We start from the raw sequence: 22838 nt of genomic DNA, 5'->3' as shown, positions 1-22838 counted from the left end.
CCTCAACTTTAGATGTGCGAACAACCTGAAACTTCCTTTTAATCAACCATTGATCATTGATGTGAATGATTTTTCGACTGCTTATCTTTCAAGATTATCTGAATCACTAAATAGCCTCCGAGCAATCAAGGAACTCTCTCTTCCACTAAAATAATTATTACACATATTGCAATTTTCTGCTTCTTCATGGTTCTAACTAAGACCTCAATGAGTCGTTAAATAACTCTGATCTCATAACCGACAAATTTGTATCAAAAGGTTCAAAAAATCATACTTGACTTGTTCACTCTTGTCACTCATTTTCTGGATGCAATGATTTAAGTTATATAAATGCAATGCTCTAAAGAGAAATCAATTTTCAAAATACGAACACTACAGTAAAACAAGTGTGTCTACTAAAACAGCAATGACAATAACACCATAATCACTCAACAATAAAGCCACATAAACACAACAATAAAACTGTCTTCAACAGTACAATGACACAACAATAAAATCATAATAATACCACAATAGCCCCACAATAACACCAATATCACTCATTAACAAAAATAATACGAGAATACTGTTAAGATAATACCGCGATAACACTTAAAACCATTACCCCGGACTAAATGCCAGCATAACATAAACAATTATAGCGACAACAACTTCGAATAAATTGAAAATCATTAAAGTAACACTCCGATAAACCCAAAGAAATAACTGATTAAACACAAGCAATGAGATAAATGCCAGAAATATCCCTCCGATAAACAACTAAAGTAACTATTAAATCATTTATTAAACCTCCGATAAAGCCAGACAAATGCCACAATTATCCATTAAATCAAAAAATAAAACTCGCACAAATAAAAAAAAAAAAAAAAAATTATGAGCCAACACAACGGATCTGGAAGTCGTTGTCGTTGTCTTCGTCGAAAACATTTTGATCGAAGCTAAACTAACTTGGATCTAGAAGTCGTTGTCTTTGGTGAGAGAGCAATCCATTTCGACAGCTCCAAACCTTAAAGTGCGAAAATAAAGTGGGGGGGGGACCTTTATGCTTTTCATTTTTCAAAAAAAGGCAGGTCGGGTCGAGTCGCATGAGTTAAAAAATAAGGAATTTACATATTGTGTTTGCGGCGCATGATTCCACGTGGCAGTTTCTACTTGGGTACCACATGCTTGCATACTTTGCAATTATGGAATAAAAATTCGCCCGCGAAGGCAGCTGACATTTCTAACGGGCTGCTGAAGAACCCGTTCCGGGCTGGCCCGATGTTAGGCCCGGGCAGAAGTTCCAGCAAAATTTCCCGCGCAAGCATATCGCTAGGGCGAGACCAGCGATCCAGAGAGAGAATGGAGGTAGAGAGGGTGCGGCTTCTAAGCTTGGCGATTGATTTTGGATTCGACGAGGAGGAAGCCAAAAAGTGCTTGGATAGGCTCGTTGATCTGTATGGTAGGATTCTTACCCTCTTCATCCCTTCAATTTTATTGCGATCCTCCAACATTTTTTTTATTTTTGTTGCTCAATTTGTGCTTTCTGGTTCGTTTTGCTATTTCGCTTGTTCTGTTCAACTTAGGTTGGCTATAGCAGATTTAGTTGGGTTATTTGGAGAATGGGATAATCTAGAAATGGATGCGTGAGGCAGGTTTTTCATTTGTTTGCGGTGCTTGAAGTTTGTTTTGTTACTTTTTTTCCTTTTCATTTGCTTGTAGGTTTACGTGGAATGTTGGATTTTGTCGATGCTGTTCTTTTTAGAGGTAGAAATGTAAGTTGAAAAACTGATCCACATGAGAAGTGATGTTGGAGTTGAGTTTCTCATATACTACAGCACTATTATTTATTGGTTTTAGTTTGTTCGTTTAATGGGTGTTCAACGATAGAAGCCTTCTCACTCTCACGAACTCAAAAGGTGTGTTTTAGCTTGAAAAGTGTGTTCGTGTTTAACTCGTTTGCTTAGCGAGCTGAACACGAGCTGTTCATGAACAAAAAGTCATTTTGACAACCCTAATCACGTAGCCATAAGATGTTAAGGGTTGGGGCAAGATTTAAAAATTATTTTTCCTAATACTTTATTTCTAATCCCAAGCCATTGGCTTAAGCTTCTGTACTGATAAATGACAACTCACTAACATATTGGGCTCAAATTTCCTTTCAGAGAAAGTTTTGGCAGAAATTTATAGATTGCTGTCCTTCAGAAAAAATTATTCTAGATGTTGAAATGTTAGAAAACTCATTTTTTTTTTAATTCCTTGTGTTTGTCATATAATGGTTGCATGTCATTGGGTGTAAATTATAGCTTTAAAGTACTGGGAAATCTTAGTGTTGAAATGAAGGAAATTGCTTCTGTGGCTCTCTTGTGAAATTAGCTTAGTTAAGATGGTTTAACGGATGGGGTTATGCTATCTGCCAGGAGCCATGCTGGATTTCATATGGATAGTTTCAAAAGTTTTATATGGATTTAATATGGATTTCATAATCAAGAAATGTTCAAGGGATGTTGCTCCTCTACAGGCATTTTTGGATTGAGTTGGCTCTTGGTGAATGGCACACGATAGTTTCAAAAGTTTTATATTTCGGGGGAAGTGATTATATAGAGGGAATAAAAGTGCATTTCCTAATACTTTATTTCTAATCCCAAGCCATTGGCTTAAGCTTCTGTACTGATAAATGACAACTCACTAACATATTGGGCTCAAATTTCCTTTCAGAGAAAGTTTTGGCAGAAATTTATAGATTGCTGTCCTTCAGAAAAAATTATTCTAGATGTTGAAATGTTAGAAAACTCATTTTTTTTTTAATTCCTTGTGTTTGTCATATAATGGTTGCATGTCATTGGGTGTAAATTATAGCTTTAAAGTACTGGGAAATCTTAGTGTTGAAATGAAGGAAATTGCTTCTGTGGCTCTCTTGTGAAATTAGCTTAGTTAAGATGGTTTAACGGATGGGGTTATGCTATCTGCCAGGAGCCATGCTGGATTTCATATGGATAGTTTCAAAAGTTTTATATGGATTTAATATGGATTTCATAATCAAGAAATGTTCAAGGGATGTTGCTCCTCTACAGGCTTTTTTGGATTGAGTTGGCTCTTGGTGAATGGCACACGATAGTTTCAAAAGTTTTATATTTCGGGGGAATTGATTATATAGAGGGAATAAAAGTGCATTTCCTAATACTTTATTTCTAATCCCAAGCCATTGGCTCAAGCTTCTGTACTGATAAATCACAACTCACTAACATATTGGGCTCAAATTTCCTTTCTGAGAAAGTTTTGGCAGAAATTTATAGATTGCTGTCCTTCAGAGAAATTTATTCTAGATGTTGAAATGTTAGAAAACTCAATTTTTTTTAATTCCTTGTGTTTGTCATATAATGGTTGCATGTCATTGGGTGTAAATTATAGCTTTAAAGTACTGGGAAATCTTAGTGTTGAAATGAAGGAAATTGCTTCTGTGGCTCTCTTGTGAAATTAGCTTAGTTAAGATGGTTTAACGGATGGGGTTATGATGCTATCTGCCAGGAGCCATGCTGGATTTCATATGGAGGAGTTCTTATAAATGTATTTTTCTACTTTCTTTCAGTATAGGTTGCAGGGAAATACAACCAAACATATGCTTTTGACTTTGGAATAGATTCCGGAGAAAGATTCTAGTGCATCAATTGAATTTGCGTAAAAAAACATAGGCCTTGTTTGAGATAAGTTTTGTTTTTTTATTTTTGTGTCTGTTTTTTCTTTTATTTTTAATAACAGGTTTGTTTATAATATATTTTTATATGTTTTATTTTGGTATAAATAAATTAACATGTGTTTGAAAACACTCAAAAACTTTTTAGGTGTTTTGAGTATTTTAAAAACAATCACATGTGAAGGTGCCTTTTGGGATCACCTTTATTTTGTTTTCTATTTTTTTTGCTTCTATTTTGTTTTGTTCGTATTTTGATTTGAAACAAAACATGTTTGGTTAAGATATTATTTTTTTTGAAAATACTCAAAATACCTAAAAAATTATTTTGAGTGCTTTCAAAAATATTTTTTATTTGTTTTTAGAAACAAAAAATAAAAATTATATTAAAAACACATCAAACAAACATGCTTTTGAAAACAATAGAAAAAAAAAATGATCCTAAACAATCCCTAATCAAATATGCCAAATATGTTTTGTTTCAAATCAACAAAACAAAAAATAGAAAATAAAAAAATAAAAATGATCCAAAACGGACTTTTTCTTGTTCTCCAACCATTATTTTTAACTGCTTGACATTTTTTCCCATTATTTAAGGGTTTACAGCATATTGTCTCTCTTTATTTGATTAATCATAATTTTTGCAGGTGAGGATGGTGAAGAATTTGTCACCGTGGAGCATTGTGGTGATGACTTTCTTGCTGCATTGGCAGACTCTGTTCAAGAGAATGAGGATTGGGATGATATTCAGGCTGTTGAATCTGAAGCTTGTGGATTTTTGAATAACAATTTTGAAGAAGAATATGCTAATAATGTTGAAGAAGCTGTAGAGAGGGACATATCTCAACATTCCAAGAAACAAAATCCTTTTATGCAGTGGAAATTTGATAATTTAGATAGTTCAAGATCATTCACTAATGCCGAAGATCCAGACTTGGAGGTATTGCACCACAAGGATATTTTTTTCAGGCAATCCATCGATTTTGATTTGAAAGTGGGTCAAGCTGATGGTCAATGCCCCTTAAAGGAGTCTTTAAATTCAAAGGTAACAAGACTTGCTACTTTCATTATTTTCACATGATTTATAGATGGAAAGTTTAGACACATGCCACTCAATTCTTATGTATTTACATATCTAACACATATACTTCAGTTTTTACATTTATTTGCTTTTCTATGCATGAAAAGGTGTACTTAACTTTTTAAAAGATTAAAATGTTGTATTTTTTGTGTGATACGAAGGATTTGCGTTATATAAATGTAAAAAAGCAAAGTTTATGTGCTAAATATGTATATACATATGAGTTGGGTGCTATGTATGTAAATGCTCCTTTATAATTTGCTTTTAATTTTTAAGTTATTATATCATTTTGTTGATTTTTTTCTAAGCTTGAATGCATACGACTTAGTTAAGATGATTTATCATTAGACTCTGTAATATATATATATATATATATATAGACAGGATCTAAGATCACATCAACTATGCATATCTCAATGACCATGCTAGATTTCTCTAAGAGAGTAATCTTATCAAACATGTACTAAGGTTAGAAAAGTTGGGTTGGAGATTTGAGATAATAACAAATATGTACTCGTAAGAAGGTAATGGTGCATCAACTTCTTAAGAAAGGGGAGTCTTATGGAAGTCTTATAAAGTATGTCATAAAAAATATTGATCAGAAAGCTTAGGATAGTAATCTGAGGCAACAATAACTAGAGAAAGATATTGAACATAGATGAGTGAGATAATTTAATAATCTTTTCAATGAAGTTTTGAAAATACAATCGATATTAGTGATCTTATTATTAATAATAATAATTTTTTTAATTTTTAGCATCACATTAGTAAAAAAGAACGTTGAGTAGGCTTTAAAGAAATTTAAGTGTGGAAAATCAATAGCACCTGATAGTATCCTAATAGATGTATGGAAATATTTAGGAGATTTAAGAATTTCTTAGCTTACTAAAATTTTTAATATTATTTGAAAAACTAAAATGATGCCTGAAGGAGAGGAAAAAGTGTGTTTTGGTTCCCATTTTTAAGAATAAATGGGATGCACGAGTGTGCAAGTTATAGAGGAATTAAGTTAATGTGTCATACATTAAACTATGTGGGATAGTAATTGAACATTGGTTAAGGCATGAGACAAAGATTTCTCATAATCAATTTTGATTAATGTCAGGCAAGTCTGCTATGGAAGTTATATATTCATTGAAATGTTTGATGGAGAAGTACAAAGAGAGTTAGGAAAATCTACATATGATTTTTATTGATTTTGAAAAAGCTTATGATAAGGTTCCAAGAGATGTTCTTTGGACAGTTTTAGAAAAGAAAGTTGTTGTTCTGATTTATTTTCAAGTCATTAAAGATATGCATACTAGAGTCGTTACTTGTGTTTAAACAAAAGAAGGATTGATCAAGTATTTTTCTATTTCATCGGGATTATTTCAAGGATCGGCTTTAAGCCCATATCATTTTGCTTTTGTTTTAGATGCTCTTACAAGACATTTAGTGGGGGATGTACCTTGGTGTATGCTTTTCACTAATGATATCCTTCTTGTGGATAAGTCTAGAGAAAGAGTTTAGAAAAAAAACTGAAAAAAATATGAATTATGAATGTCTACATTATAGTCTAAAGACCTTTGTTTGAGTAGATTTAAAATTGAATACGTTGTAGAAGTAGATCTAGTGACAGAGTTGTGACAATGGATGCTCAAATCACTAAAAGGTGTTAACGTTTTAGATATCACGGGTCTATTGCTCAAGGTGATGGTGATATAGTTGAGGATGTTATTATTAGAATTCAAGTTCGATGATTGAAATAGAGAATTGTAACTAGCCTATTGTTTGATAGAAAATTATCGCTTAAACTTAAAAGGAAAGTATTATAAGATGGTAGTGAATCTGCAATGTTTTATGACATAATATTGGCCTTTAAAAAAGAATCATAAAATTAAGTTAAGTGTTGCTGAGATGAGAACATTTAGAAACAAAATGCAAAATGAATGTATCCGTAAAAGGATTGGTGTAGCTCTAGTGACAGACAAGATTTGAGAGAGCCATGTTTGATGGTTTGGTCACATTAAAGATCGACAATCTGATGATCCGGTTAGGAGAGTAGATGCTTTAGATTCAGCTTATGTTAAGAAAGAAAGAGGTCGACCTATAAAGACTTGGGCATGTTGTATAAAAAATGATCTTAATTTATTAGAATTAAATGAAAATATGACATTCAATCGGACATAGTGGAGAACAATGATTCATTTAGTCGACCATGCTTTATAAAGGCTTCGTCCTCTTCTTCTACTTCTTTTCAGGTTTAACTAGAGGCTGATATGTGAGAAAATACAAGCAAACCACTTAAATGTTCTAAGAGCACAACAAATATGTGACTCTCAATGAGAAGAGGTGCAACAAAAAGCTCATTAATGTAATTACTGAAGTTAGATGGGATTCTATGGTCATTTAGATTGAAATTTAAGTTAGATGGGTCAATAGTTGAGCCAACCATATTTAAGTGGAAGCTTTATTTTTCTATGTATGTGGGGAGATGTGCTCATCTTCAAAAGCATGTATTTGTGTTTGATTTAGCAAAACTTATATTAACAAATTGATAAGCTTGTTGAAATTTTTATAATGTTTGAGCTTATCTTCAATCTTGTAATACTTGGCATTCATGATAAACTCAATTTTTTGGGTTCTTTTATCATCAAAGTAAAATTATATTTTTTTAATAAAGAAAGGCATCGTAGGCTATTTTTGTGGCATTTAGCTTAATTTGGGCAGTATTTGGATTTTAAAATTTCTTTTGTCGTTATCTATGTTAGAGTTTTTCTCTTAGTTATTTATTTTGTTCCCATTAGTCATTCTGATATATTTTAGCATTTCCTATTAGTTTTAATTTTGTGAAATTAATTTTTTTATAGTCATCCATTCTATGTAGGGGTGTAAACAAGTCGAGTCGAGCTTAAGCCACCCTCGACATAAGCTTGAGTTTGATTAATTTTATCAAGTTCGAGCTTGAGCTTGAGCTTAAGTTTACTAGTTTGAACCTTGCGAGCTGGTTTGTTTATCATAAAAGAGAGAAAATGATATTAATAAGATGATAAATAAAAAGAATAATTAAGAGATGAATAAGAAGAAACCACCTAATATACAATATAAAATATTATTTTGTAAATATTTTTAATACTTTAAAGAAAATGTCTTGAAATTTAAAAGATTTTAAATATATTTTATATTATTATTTTTGTTAATGAGTCTGCCCACGAGCTAACGAGCCAAGTCGGGGCTGGCTTGAGCTTGGCTTGTTAGTTCATCGACCTTAGTTCACGCGCCAATTATGAAGTCTCGAGGCGGCTCACAATTTGTCTCAATTACCTTACACTCCTAATTTTAGCTAATCAAAGACATTATCCAATTTTTTGAATTAGTCTAAAATTTTTTTAATCTTGTCCTTTTCATCAAATGTACAAGTTTTATATTTGTGCATAGTGTAGGGGTTATTTAGCGATGTAAACAAATGCATTGGTGTAAACTAGTGAATTAAAAAAAAAAACAATAAGTATCCAGGTAGAAGATGATAAATTGATGATTTAAATAATACTTGATTAAAAAGCCTCCCATATGAGGAGGAAGCTGCAATGGGCTATTAAATACCAAGTCGTCCTTAAACAATTTAGGTCTTTTTTGTAAAAAACCATTTTAGTCTTATAAAGACGCAAACTACTTGTGTATATTTATATGTATGCGTGCCTATATATATACCTAAATGAATAACCATAACAATATATATATATATATATATATCATGAAAGTTGTATGAGAGGGCCCAATAGAGGCACCCTACCCATACGATACCAAGTACAGTAATACCCCAACAAAAAGATACAGATGGACTCAAAAAAATTTAAAACATGCAGAAAACAAATAGCTAGAGACTTAGTCAATTTAGTCCTGCCTCTTCCCCTAGTTTTAGGAGCGGAGCTAGATAACAAACTTTGAAATTGTATATAAATGATTATCCATTGTCAGGAGTAACCAAAATATCATCCATTAAGTTTCCAAGTTGGAGTGTGCCACCAGCCTTCTTCTACCGAGAATCGCTTAGAAGTGTAAACATGTCTTTCTTCATCTGGAGACTGCTCATATGATCCTCGGTCTGGTTAGATACTAGAACCGCAGTAGAAGTAAAGATAGTCGTTGCCACAGCGATAGGATCTAGTGTATGTGAAGTGTGAATTGTCACATATGCACCTGATGCTTCCTGAATAGGAGCTGTTGGGCTATCCTGACTTTCGGTTCGAACATTATGGGGTGCAATAACAGCATGTTCCTGTTTTTGACTATTGATTCTCAACTGTGAGTGCAATTTAAAACATTTCTTTTGTGGATGTGCAAACATCTTGCACTGATTGCAATAGTAAAGTTTTTGTTCCATAATGATTTTTTACCAATAACCATTGTGAGTAGAGCCAAGATAGACTTCTTCTACATCTGATAGTATTATATCCATTTCAATCAAAATCTTTGCAATAAAGGGCTTTGAGAAGTGAACTGTAGGTATAGACAACCTGCGAAGGTTTTCCAAGAATAGTCTCAATTGTATATAAGATAGGCATGTCAAAGAGTTGAAGCTTGAGTTCAGGTAATGAGAATCGGCTATGTGCAATTGAAGGTTTTTGACTGGGATCAAAATTTGGGGTCCATTTGAGCAATTTAATATGATTTTCTTCGATTGTGATGAATTTCTTTGAAAAAATTCTTATGTAATCTTCTTCTATGCTCATTTATATTATAACATGTCTTCCGTCGAAAAAACCCATCTGCCAAGCCCCAACTAGTTTGAAATCTTCAAAAATCTTCCTAATAATTTTAATCCTAGGGCGATATAATTGGAACTTTCCAACTATTATAAATTTTTATTTTCCTGCACGATTTGAAATTTCAAGATGAGAGAAATATATTGTTGGTGTGTCCGACTTTTTCTCTATTTTTTTTTTTTTTTTTTTTTTTTTTTTTTGACACGAATAACAAAACAGAATCACAGTACCTGCGGGAACATGACTATCTCTATGAGGTTGTGAGATGGAAAGGGAGTTGCGCGTTTGTGAACCACTGGGTTTGGCGGGGTTATCACCATCACCGCCGAGGGCGGAAAGCCCTGAGGCCACGCAAGCACTGCAGGAAAATTGGCGCAGCTTGCCAACTGCCGCCGACGAACGGGACTCCAGCAGTCGAGTAGTTCTAGCAGAACTGGCGGAACAGTCGAGCGGCGTAGCAGACGAGCCCTTCAGTTCTGCTTCGAACAAGAGAAACGACGAACGTTCGTGCCCAGAAACCGTCCTTCAACGAGCGGCGAGCACGACGAAGGACGACGGACCAGGGGCAGCACGACAAGCTCTTCGAAACAGACGAAGCACTAAGCAAGACGACAGAAGACGAAACAGACGAAGTCAGGCGCGAAACCCTTCTTCTTCTTCAAGCTTGAAGTCACCGTAGCAGAGGCTAGGTTCGCCATAAGGCGAAACCTTGGTAGAGCCTTCCGCTTGATGAAACATTTTAGTATGGAGCTTTTATACAAAAGAAAGTACAGGAAGTGGAGAAGAAAACCAAAAAATACATATGACACACCCTTAGGGGTTCCTCTCCTCACATTACAACTCACACAAAAAAATTATCCTAAAAAATACAGGTATACCCAGAAACCCATATAACCAAAAATAGGTAAACCTGTGAACGGTAAAGCTTGACAAGCCAAATAGAAAACATGTATAAAAGATGTCTTCACAAGAGAATAGTTCTCCATCAGCATTATCACGGACAACCAACCAGCAGAAAACCATGAGATCAAAACTGCCAAGAGAAACAATAACCTGCAAATGTGAAGTGCAAACCCGAAGCAAACCGAAACAAATCATCCAGAAAGCCAATAAATATGACATAAGGCAGGTTTAAATTATCTCCAATGCGGAGTCTTCTAAGATGAGCAGGTGGGTAAATCCCAACGTGACAAACCTCTCCAGCACATTTGGCAAGCCAATCAGCTGGGGAGTTGCCCTCCCTATGAATGAAACTCCAATTTATCTCGAGATGCTTCTCAGCCATAGCATTCATGATACATTTAAAAGTGCATAAAATATCCCATGAGGGTGGAGAAATACCCAATAGAATATCAAAGAGCAATTTAGAATCTATTTCCACCTCTAATTTGTGAAAATTAAAAACACTAGCCACCGTTTGTTAAAGCCAGAAAACCCCCCCGCATTCCGTTGCCAAAGGGTTATCAGCCGCAACAGAGGAGGAGAAAAAACAGAGCCATCTACCTTCAAAATCTCTAAAAATTCTCTCGCCCGCGGCATAATCTGGATGCCAATAGCCATCCACATTTAATTTAGCATAATTTGGTGGGGGAGGGGGAGGGGGAGGGGAGTCCACCTAATGAGTCGAGGAGGCTTTAAAACAGAAACATCAGTGGAACCAACCCTTAAGACTTTGTTATAATAGGCAATCACAGATGCAACGGTCATAGAAGCTGTGGGGGGCGGGGGAAGTATGGTATTTAAAGCTATTTCTGGCATTCCAGAGAAATATGACAACCCCCAATTATCATTCTAGAAAGAGATATTACCATTGCATATATCCCAAAACATGAAGTCTTTAGCAGTGGTTCTAGCATTAACAACAACTTTCCAAATACTAGAATCACCAACATTCCACGAAACCAGGGAAGGATGAGTTTGAGCACAATATTTTTGATGTAGAAAGGTAGCCCAAAGAGATGAGCCCAATCTGAATTTAAACCAAAGTTTGCAAAGATTAACTTCCACAGTATGCTTCAAGGCTTTAAAACCGAACCCACCAGCCTTTTTAGGTTTATAAACTTTATGCCAAGACCCCCAAATTTTTTTTGCTCCATTCCCTACCCAAAGGAATTTATTGAAAAGCCTCTCCATCACATTGATAGCACTTTTTTTGTGGTTAAACACTTGCAAAACATATAATGGAATATTCTGTAGAACACTAGAAAACAAAGAGATCCTGCCTCCAGTAGAAAAAAAAAACATTTCTCAAATCGTAAATTTTGTGTTTGATTTTATCAATAACATCATCCATTTGAATCTGTTTTTGCAAAAGAGAGAATGATGCTTATGCAATAATAGCATATACATTTATGAAGAACGTTGAAGATTTTAAGCATTTTTTATATTCATATTAAAACTACTTAATCAAGAGAACATATAAAAAAAATATAGCTTCAATTTTCATGTTAAAAAATTATTAAAAATGTTTCATGCAATATTTCTTTGTGGATCACACCCTTACATTGCTTGATACTCTTATACATATCCAATGCAAGGTTAGGTTTTAAGATAGGATTTTCTTTCATTTGTTGACGTATTCATTGTTAGGAGGACCAGCAAATTCATTTTGGAATTCTCCATTTAACATATCGATATCCTAAATCGTTAGTATGATTTTTTACATAAGTAAAATTAATTTATCTGCAAAGATAAAAAAAAAGATTTTATCACTTGGTTTGAAAATGCCTTGTAGATGAAGTAGAATATCTCTTGATACGAAGTCGTTTTGTTTGAAGAAAGCCTTTGCGTAGGAGTTCGAAAGAAGAATTGATGCTTACAGTGGTGATAATGCCTTTTTGGATAGTTGAGTTTTTCTCTCTTTTAGGATGGCAAGCAGTTTCAAATCAAATGCTTAAGTTGTTAGCTAACTATTGAGTGTGATTTTAAATTAATTGGATATGTGAATAAAAAGCCATGAATTCCTTAAATGGATTGTTTAGTATGTAAACTAAAGGTGTTAACATTTATTGGAGAGTTGTATCTCAATTTTGTGCGGTTTGAAATGGTTTAAGGTTTTGGGAAGGTGGTAAAGATGCTGAAAAACAAGTATCGAGAGGAGGAGAGAGTTAGAAGTCACAAGCCTTAACTATGATTTATTTGTAAATCAATACAAAAGTTTATGGATATGAGCTTTTGAAAGACATCAAAGCTATGTTTTTGTTGAAGTCATGGGGTGTAAATGGTACGTGGTGTGCTATAAAAAAGAAGGGAAGCACACAAGAAAATATGTTAAAATTCCTCCATGAAGAGTGCATCCTTATGCTATATTATTTTGAAAGCTAAATAAACCTTTCCAATGTATGACTCTTTAAAATCTTTGATTAGCATTCAGAATCATCAATTTGGGCTGGTTGATGAATTTCCAAAAAAGGGGCTTAATTTTTTGTTTTTTTTCTTTTCAGGTCATGCATGACCAACTTCTCAAATTCCAAAGGAAAATAATTAAAAAAATAAATTTTATTTAATTTTAATGAAGTTTGACCTTTGTAATTTACTTAGTGAGAGACCTCATTGTTTGTCTTTATCATAGCTGAAGAGGATTGCTAACACTCATCACTATAGAGAATTGTTGACACCTGTCATTGCAATTTTGCCATAACTATACACAAATTCTTGAGGTTCTTTCGTTTGGTTGTGAGTATAGAGGTCTCTTATGTCTATAGGTATTAACGATTCTCTTGGACATTTTTTTTATGCTTGAAAGGTCAAAATTACTTTTAGTCTCTGCTTCCCAGGGTAGGCTCTGTCAATTCTAGACGTCACACATGAGGAAGGGCCGGAAGTGTTGGTTTTCATAAATTGAAGTGCCAAATTGGATACTCGCAATAGTTTGGGATTGAAATAGATGCACTTTTAAGTATTCTAGGAACCATTTTGGCCATTTACTTGAGGAGCTGCATACCCATTTTCTTGTTTCAAGGGAAATAACTATAATTTCCCTTGAAATTGTGGGCTATTAATAGGGAAAACTAACCGCTTTTAGCTCATGTTCAAATGGGTCTCATCAAACCAAATGGTAAAGCAAATCAGTAATGGTAACATACAAATTGATATCTGTAATAAGTGCATGCATTTTAGTTATTTCTGTAGCTCTGCTAAAGCTATCATAGTATATGAGTTGCTGTTTAATGTTCACACTGTGTAGGGATATTGATTTTTTTTTTCCAGTTTGTTGCTTTTGTTAGTCTTGTTTGAAATCTGTTTATTAGCTTGTAAGATTCATACACTTAATTACCAATTTATTTCTCTCACCAGCTATAAAACTATAGTATTTATGTTTTTTTTCATTAATGTGATAAGTGTCAAAATAGTCTGACTTTTTGTGTTGACCATCTTAGTCTTGGTGCTTATAAAAGCGTTAATTTAGTTCCAAATTTTTTTAATATATTTTATGAGAAAAGTGTCAAAATAGTCCCCTTTCTCTATTCAGGATGCTGTTTTAGTCCCATAGTTAATATAAGTGTCAATTTACTCTTCATATTCTTTTAAATGGGTTGAAATAGTCCTCATCAAGACTATTTAAGAACCCATTAAAGTAATTCGGGGACTAATTTAACACTTTATAAACTCTGGATTTAAAATGATCCAATGTAAATAGTTAGGGGACTATGTTGGCACTTTATTTTTTATAGGCTCTGATTAAAATGCTCCATGTAAACAGTCATGGGACTATTTTGATCCTTTACTCATTTCATAGGTGTTTTGTGCACCTTCTGTTGCCTTGCACTAGGTAATGTAGTTTATCTGGTAATGTTATATTTTACTTGAGTGGGTGTCTTATTTATTTATTACTTAAACAAGTAGGCATTTTCTTTGGAATTCCTTATATTACTATGTGAATAAACAGGACTATATGGAAAGTAAAATCTGTTCTTCAGACATATGTTATTTTTTTTCTTAAATACTTGCCAATTATTTTTTTCTCGATAAAATATTAATTTAACTGTATGAAGGCTGGGCGCAAATGTCAGAAGAATGAATCAGCATCCACTTATTCTTGCAAGAATGAACCAGCCAACACCTCATTGATGTTTGAAGATCTGAAGGCAATGGATCAGATTGGATTGGCTAATTTTGTTATTTTTGGCAACAGAACTTTCAGACCTTTGCAGTATGAAGCCTGTAAAGCTGCAATGGAAAACAAGGATTGCTTTGTTCTTATGCCCACTGGTGGAGGTAAAAGCTTATGTTATCAGGTAGTATATTTTGTCTGTGTGATCTGATGTTTATGTTTCAGCATTATAGGGAAGTTATTTGTATATAATCCTGAAGTTATAATGTAATTACCTGATTGGTTTGTTGGTTTACACAAGCAAGAAAAAAAAACTACAATTATTGTTGCTTTTTTGCTTTCTTCAGTGCATTTTATATTAAGCGCATTTACATATTTACCACACAATTCTTATGTATTTACATATCTAACACCAAAACATTCATATTTACATGCATACCAGACAAATTTTTATCATAACATCAAAATACAACCATCACTACTTTTTTAAAAGTGAAATATGCTTTTTCATGGCATAGGTATATGACAGCAAGATTTCATAAATGTAAATATCAAAGTTTGGGTATTAGATATGTAAATACATAGGAATTTTGTGGTGTGTATGTAAATTTCCCTTTATATTATTCTTGTAAGTTTCAATTAAACCAGATTTGCAACCTCTTCAACTTTGAAATATGGAAATACATGAAATTATTTGAAGATTTATAAACAAACCACTCAATTCCTATGTATTTACGTATCTAACTCTAAACTTCAATTTTTATATGCATGCCACCTTACCCAAGCATGAAAAGGTGTATTTCGCATTTTAAAGTTAAAATGGTGGTATTTTTGATGTGATATGAAAGATTTACGTGGTATAATGTAATAAGTAAAGATTAGATGTTAGATATGTAAATACAGTGATTGGGTGGTATTTTTATAAATGCCCCATAATTATTACATTCTGTCATTTCCTTGTGTAGGTGATGGCATTTGTTTGTATGCGGAGTCATGAATTTAACTCGGGGAAATTTGCCCCCCTGAACTTCATAAATATATGGAACTAAAATGAACTTCTTGTCTCCAAAAAATTGATTTGTGTTTTTTTTTGCTGGTAAAATTTTTTATTGTTGAAATCTAGAAGATCTAAATTCTTTTTCGAACTCATTTTTCGAAGTTCTTTGTGAAACTTGTCATCTGAGAGTATTGCAAAATGCCATTGATTGGCTACATTTTTTATTATATATTGGACAGGGTGCACTTGCTTAAATATATGGTGGGATTCATGTAATTAGATTTTGGCTCGATTCTTATGTATTCACATATCTAACACTTATACTTTAATTTTTACATGCATAGCTCTTTCCAGGTGTATTTTACCTTTTATAAGTTAGAATGGTGGTATTTTTGAAGTGATATAAAAGATTTGGGTGGTATAAATATAAAAAGCAAAGTATAGGTTTTAGATATGTAAATACATAGGAATTGGGTGGTATGCATGTAAATGTTCCGTTTTAGTTATTTCAGCTAAGATATGACAATATTTTTTCTTTGAAATTGATCAATTAAATGTAGGCTTCTATTTGGGATTGTTCGCGTAAAAGATCTCCTTAGATCTTTATTTTGTAGAGGGACTCTACATCAAGCGCTTTATCTACATTTTCTTACAAATTCCTATAGGACTATACAACAACAACAACAACAACAACAACAACAAAACCTTTATCCCGCTAAGTGGGTCGGCTACATGAATCCTTTTTCTCCATTGCGTCTTATTGAGCGTCATATTTTCATTTAATTCTAATAAATTAAGATCATTTTTTATACATTTTTTCCTAGGTCTACGTCTGCCTTTCTTAACATAAGTCGAATCTAATTCATCGACTTTTCTAATCGAATCATCAATTGGTCAACGTTTAATGTGGCCAAACCATCTAAGACGACTCTCTCTAATTTTGTCCGTCACTGGAGTTACACCAACCCTATCATATATTCATTTCACATTTTGTCCCTAAGTGTAAAGCCACTCATCCACCTAATCATTCTCATCTCGGCAACACTTAACTTAGTTTTATGCTTCTCTTTTAAAAACCAACATTCAACGCCATAGAGCATTGTATGTCTCACTACTATCTTATAAAATTTTTGTTTTAGTCTAAGCGGTACTTTTCTATCACACAATAGGCCCAAAGCATTCCCCCACTTCAACCAACCAACTTGAATTCAACTAATAACATCCCCATCAATGTCACCGTCACTTTGAACAATAGACCTAAAGTATCTAAATCGTTCACTCCTTTTAATAATTTGATCACCCATAGTTACATTTTTGTCACTAGAGCTGCTACTACTAAAATTACATTCCATGTATGCAGTTTTAGTCTACTCAAACGAAGGCCTTTTGACTCCAAAGTAGACCTGCATAATTCAAGTTTTTCTTGAGCTTTTTCTCTCGTCTTTTCTACGAGAAAGATATCATCAACAAAAAGCATACACCAAGGTACATCCTCCTGTAAGTGTCCAGCAAGACCATCCATAACTAAAGTAAAAAGATATGGACTTAAAGCCAATCCCTGATATAAACCAACATAAATAAAAAAAAATATGTGGTCAATCCTCTTATGTTCAAACACAAGTAACAACTCTTGTATAAATATCTTTAATGACTTGAATATAAGTCATATCAACACATTTCTTCTCGAGAACTCTCCAAAGGATATCTCTTGGAACCTTATCGTAAGCTTTTTCTAAATCAATAAAAATCAAATGTAGATTCTCCTTATTATCTCCGAACTTTTCCATCAAACTTCTCAATAAATGTATAGCTTCCATAGTAGACCTACCTGACATAAATCCAAATTGATTATGAGAAATTTTTTGGATAATATTTTGGACGCAAAAATTGAACAATATTTTGGATATCGCAAACTCAAATTACAATAAGTAGACTTCTTTCAGTATGGATAAACTGATGTAGGATTTATATCTTTTGTTGATCAAGACAAAATGTATTTTTTTCTTAGAATACTTTCATTGTTGTTCCACTCAATTGTTTCAGCCCTTTAAGTATTAGGATCTTTGGGGCAAACTTGTAAACCATCGATGTCCAATTCCTTGGCAGCATCTAACTAATTTGCAATCCATCAAAAGCTATAGCATTGGCCTTACTTACCGAGTTACTTGCAAAACTCCAAGCTTCTTTGTAATGACTATATATTTATAGAATATTCATATTTTCATTATATTAAAGCTCATTCTTTAAAATTTAAATAACCTTTGTACCTTCTCACTTTACCGTGGAGTTTTCCATAGTTTATATTTGTTTATTTCCAAAGTCTCATTAAAGTTATATGATAATTCTTCTACTGAAAATATTCATTTTACCTAGCATTAAACTTGGCCCAATTTAAGTTTAGCTTGGCTTTTTTAACGACATATCTATGTTCTAAAAATGGAAGATGTGCCTAAAATTGTCTAACAGTATGCATATTCGGATGCTATTCTTATTTTTTTGGTTCTAACGGCAACCCCCCTTACCCTCCCCCCTCCTTCCAGCCACATGCCACCTAGCCTATCCCCTGCTTTCAGCCGCCAGCCATGCCCTTGCCACAACTGTCCACGGATATTCCTACCTGGCCCTAGTCTAATATTGATGTTTGTTGTGTTTTTGGCTTCCGTTTGAGTTTTGATTGTAACCATATATGTTTTGAGTAATAATATTTTCTTCCACAATTGCAGTTTAGGTTAACTCTGGTATTAATAATCCATATAAAAGTTGAGACTAATTTCTTACATATATTGCTTTTCCTTATGTAAGTTCATATCATTGCCTAAAATTTAGCTATGAATCACGCAGTTCTAATATGTTTCTGTATCTCACATCTAAACTTTCATATTTACACACATGGAACTCAAGTCTTTATCATTACATAAGTCTTTATCATTACATAAAAAATAGCACTACTACCACTTTTTAAAGGTGAAATACGCCTTTTCATGCATAGGTTTAAAGCACTAAAGTGGTATGTATGTAACTATGAAGTTTAGGCATGATATATGTAAATACATAAGATTTGTGTGCTAGGTATGTACATTTGCCTTCCATGTAATTTGTCTAGTTTATTGGCTGATTAACTTAATGTTATTTCTTACAGCTTCCGGCAACTCTTCGTCCTGGCGTTACTGTTGTCATTTGTCCTCTCCTTTCATTAATTCAAGATCAGGTCTTTACTTTGAATGTTAAATATGGAATAGCGGCAACCTTTCTGAATTCGCAGCAAACTACTTCAGAATCATTGGCAGTAATTCAGGAACTTAGGTACAATGTCTTGTTTGGAGCTCTATTGATGTTTTATTCTTAGAGGTTTTAAGATGTGTTGCATAATGATTACTACACTAACAATAGTTTTTGAACACTTTTGTTCGGTTGATTCTGATAGTATTTTTAATATTTTCACCCTATATTTCATAACAAATGTAAAGAAACACTGTTCATCTTATAGGGTTTTATTTCGATGGATGAAATCAGGCTGTATTAACTATATAAAAATTAAACGTCGGCAGTTGGGTAATGATTTTTAGGCGATGGTAGTAGAGCAATGGCAATTGGGCGATGATAATCAGAAAATTACGGTTGGGCCATGGCTGGGGGACAATGGCAGTTGGGTGATGATGGTCAACAACAGTGGTTTTTGATAGTATTCATCGATATTAATCATCGCAGAGGGCTCTTGAATTTTTTTAGATCTCCAAGCTCTTTCCAATAAGCAAGTCACTTTCATGTGGATAATGGGATCTTGTTAAGGTATATGGTGCAAATTTTGGGTAATTATAGCACAAAATCTCAAACATTTTATTTTATAATTTGTCTTAGTATTTTTATTATAAACGATTATTTCAACATTTAAATGCTCTATCGATATCGGAGCTAAATGATTTTGGGCTCATTAGATTTCTTTTATCGAGATGTTTGTTTTGATAAATTTTCTTATGTTGTATTAATCATTGTGAGGATTAAATCTTTATTGTAATGTCTTTGTGCATGAAACTAGGAGTTTCTATACTTTGAATGAATTGCAACTTAGGTGGTGTTCTTAAAACTTAATAGTTAAGTGTGATTGTCAGTTGTAGTGGAATTGTTTTCTGATCTCCTGGGAGGAGTCTCTTCCCTCTCGTTGGGGTTGTATCCGATGATAAGTGGTGCTTCGGTTGTATCCTGCTCCGACGTGGTGTTGTACACTTTCAATCTCTTTCGCTTCTTCTTCTGAACCTTCTCCTACCACTGGCCTTAGCCACCTACCACCCCATATTCCTCCACCACTTTGCTGCCACCCCTACATTCCTCCATGATCTCGTCGTCCAATCTTCCTACAACCAACCAAACACCACCCCAACTTACCAAAGAACCACCCGACCTTTCCCATCTTTCTCTACCACCCCGCCGACGCCCCATCGCCTTTGGGCATCTTCCTACATCCTTAACCTGTGATTTGTCCCTTATTGTAATTCCTTTTTATTTGAGTCGTGTTGTAATCCGATTTCTATATTAATAAAAGTTTATTTTTGTATTCCACTGTTTTTCTTACTAGTTTCGGTATCATTTGGTATAAGAGCTAGCTCAATGCTAGTCCTATCCTAGGGTTCGTCAACATCTGCCCCTATCCAACTCACCTCCTTCAATTTTGTTTCTTCCGATTCCCAACCCTAGCCATGCCACCATGGAGAGATACTCTAAAACCGACCTGCGAAGAGATTCAAAGAGGAATTTGTTGTCTACAAGGGAGATTAGCAGAGTTGGATGGAGGAAACCAGGAAGATGTTACCTTCGATTGTGATTGGGAGAGTCGAAGGGAAGACAACGAAGAAGAGATTAATCTATTTCATAGGGAAGATCACAGTCACAAAGAATAATCGAACACATCGTTTTGTTATCCAATATCAAAGGAGCCTGAGAGAAGAGGCTCCTTATGGAGTCAGCATGACTTTGGCATCAATATGAACCTCCCAGAGTTTGAGGGAGGCATGGACCTCGATGAGTTTATCGACTGACTGCAATTAGTCGAATGTATCTTCGAGTATAAGGACATACCAGAAGACAAACGAATCAAGCTAACTGCAATTAAATTAAAGAAGATTGCCTCATTATGGTGGGAAAATTTATAGAGGCAGAGGAGGAGAAAAGAAAGTAAGAAGATAATTAAGTGGGAGAAGATGAAGAAGACAATGTAGAAGAAATACGTCCTGCCATAGTATCTCTGGATATGTTCCTAAAACTTCACAACTTGCAACAATGAGATCTTTTAGTTGAAGAGTTCATGGCCCAGTTTGACCACTTGCAACTAAAGTGCAAGCTAACAGAGCCAGAGGAGCACACTATTGCCAGATACCTTGGGGGTCTAAAGCCCGTTATTAGCAATGTGGTACGGCTACAACCATATTGGATTTTGGGGGATGTATGAACACTAGCCCTGAAGGTGGAGAGGCAACAGAAGGAAAGCAAGCAACAAACATCCTTCAAACCAATATCGTCAACCAAGCAGTCACTTGCAACTTCTAAAGCCGACAAGTGTACCTCGGGAGGAATAGCAAAATTGGACAAGGATCTGATAAGGCGGATCAGCGTGGGAAGAAGTCTGAGAAATGTAGTTCCTTCAATACAGTGCCAACCATGAAGCATTTTAGGTGCCACGACTACGGTCACGTAGCCTTCAGCTGCCCAACAAAACGTGTTGTCACAATGTCAAGCAAATCAATGAGGAATCAGAGGAGAATCCTGAAGAACTTCAGCTCTACGGAGACGAAGGAAAAGCATTAGCCGTTCTACTAATACTACAAGCCGAACAAGAGCGGGGCCAATCCTGGTTAAGGCATAGCATTTTTTGCACCAAGTGTACCGTCAAGGGTAAGGTCTGCAACCTGATCATCGACAGAGAGTTGCGAGAACGTGGTGTCCACATTCATGGTGAAAAAAATAGGATTGTACTCACAAAAGCATCCTTAGTCATATTCACTTACCTGACTGAAGAAGGCAAACGAGATACATGTAGATCAGTAGTTCCTAGCTGATTTCTCCATCAGAGATCAGCTACGCAAGCAGGTATGGTGTGGCATACTTCTTATGGACACCTGCCACATTCTGTAAGGAAGCCCTTTACAGTTTCATCGTAAGACTCAACACGACGGGTTCAAGAACACTTATTCTTTGAAGGAAGGGAATTGTATCGTTTTACTACCTGCTAAGGATGTAAAAGGCGAGAGCGATACAAAGGCAACACTAGTTCCTCATACCACTTTTCTGCAGTCAGTTAGAGATACCCCTGTAACACTAGCATTTGTTCTGGAAGAAAGCGAGGATATCAGCACTACTGCAACTCGCTACAGGACTTTCAGGATGTTACGATCGACAGCTTAATAGAGGGATTGCCGCCACCGAGGGACATCCAACACACCATAGACATGAGCAGATCTCGTTGCAAGATTAAGACATGCGGAGTATGAAGAACTATAATGGCAAGTGCAGGATCTCATTGCAAGATCATGGTGAATGTGCATCGACAACCGAGCCATCAACAAGATTACCATCAAATATCGATTCCGCATACCCCACTTGGATGATCTCTTAGACTAGCTAAATGGAGCCACCATCTACTCTGCGATAAACCGCGCAACAGATAGCATCAAATACGGATGAGGCTAGGAGACGAGTGGAAGGCCGCCTTCAGGATGCAGGATAGACTTTATGAGTGGACTGTTCTGCCTTTTGGTCTATCGTACGCACATAGCACTTTCATGAGATTAATAAACCATGTATTCTGACGTCACATTGGAAAGTTTGTCGTTGTCTACTTTGACAACCTTCTAGTATATGCCAATCGGAGGAGGATCACTTGCATCACGTGAAGGTAGTATTTGAGGTATTGCAAGCTGAGCAATTATATGCCTATCCGAAGAAATGTCACTTCATACCAAGCCAATTATGCTTTCTGGGTTACATCGTGTCTAGTGCAAGCATTTAGATGGATCCCGTAAAATAGAGGTCATTATCAGTTGGGTTGTACCACAATCATTCACCAAGTTGAGGTAAGTTTTGGGACTGGCATCCTTCTCTCAAAGATTCATCATAAGCTTCAGCACTATCACCTCCCCTCCGATTGAACTTCTGTAGAGGAAGGAGTTTGCTTGGACAACAACATTTTAGGACAATTTTGACACACTAAAAGAAAAGCTGACTCAGACACCCGTGCTAGCACTACCTGACTTCAACCAACCTTTCGAGGTAGAATGCAATGCATCCGACGTAGGGGTCAG

At 34.8% G+C, this 22838-nt stretch overlaps 1 protein-coding gene across 3 annotated transcripts in view; it reads left to right on the top strand.

The window, feature by feature from the left end:
* The first annotated feature begins 1244 nt into the window (after positions 1 to 1244).
* The window catches only part of LOC110031109 (ATP-dependent DNA helicase Q-like 1), a 42062-nt gene continuing 20468 nt past the window's right edge, over positions 1245 to 22838 (top strand). For all 3 annotated transcript variants that reach the window (XM_020734157.1, XM_020734155.1, XM_020734156.1), the window contains exons 1-4: positions 1245 to 1441; positions 4318 to 4715; positions 14491 to 14733; positions 18686 to 18849. In XM_020734157.1, the coding sequence (XP_020589816.1) occupies positions 1261 to 1441; positions 4318 to 4715; positions 14491 to 14733; positions 18686 to 18849 (986 nt within the window). In that variant the 5' untranslated portion in view covers positions 1245 to 1260. The remainder of the gene's footprint in view (positions 1442 to 4317; positions 4716 to 14490; positions 14734 to 18685; positions 18850 to 22838) is intronic.

This window comes from Phalaenopsis equestris, unplaced genomic scaffold, assembly GCF_001263595.1.
Source record: "Phalaenopsis equestris unplaced genomic scaffold, ASM126359v1 Scaffold000768, whole genome shotgun sequence".
NCBI classification, from domain to species: Eukaryota; Viridiplantae; Streptophyta; class Magnoliopsida; order Asparagales; family Orchidaceae; genus Phalaenopsis; species Phalaenopsis equestris.
This window is presented reverse-complemented; position numbering and strand designations above follow the sequence as displayed.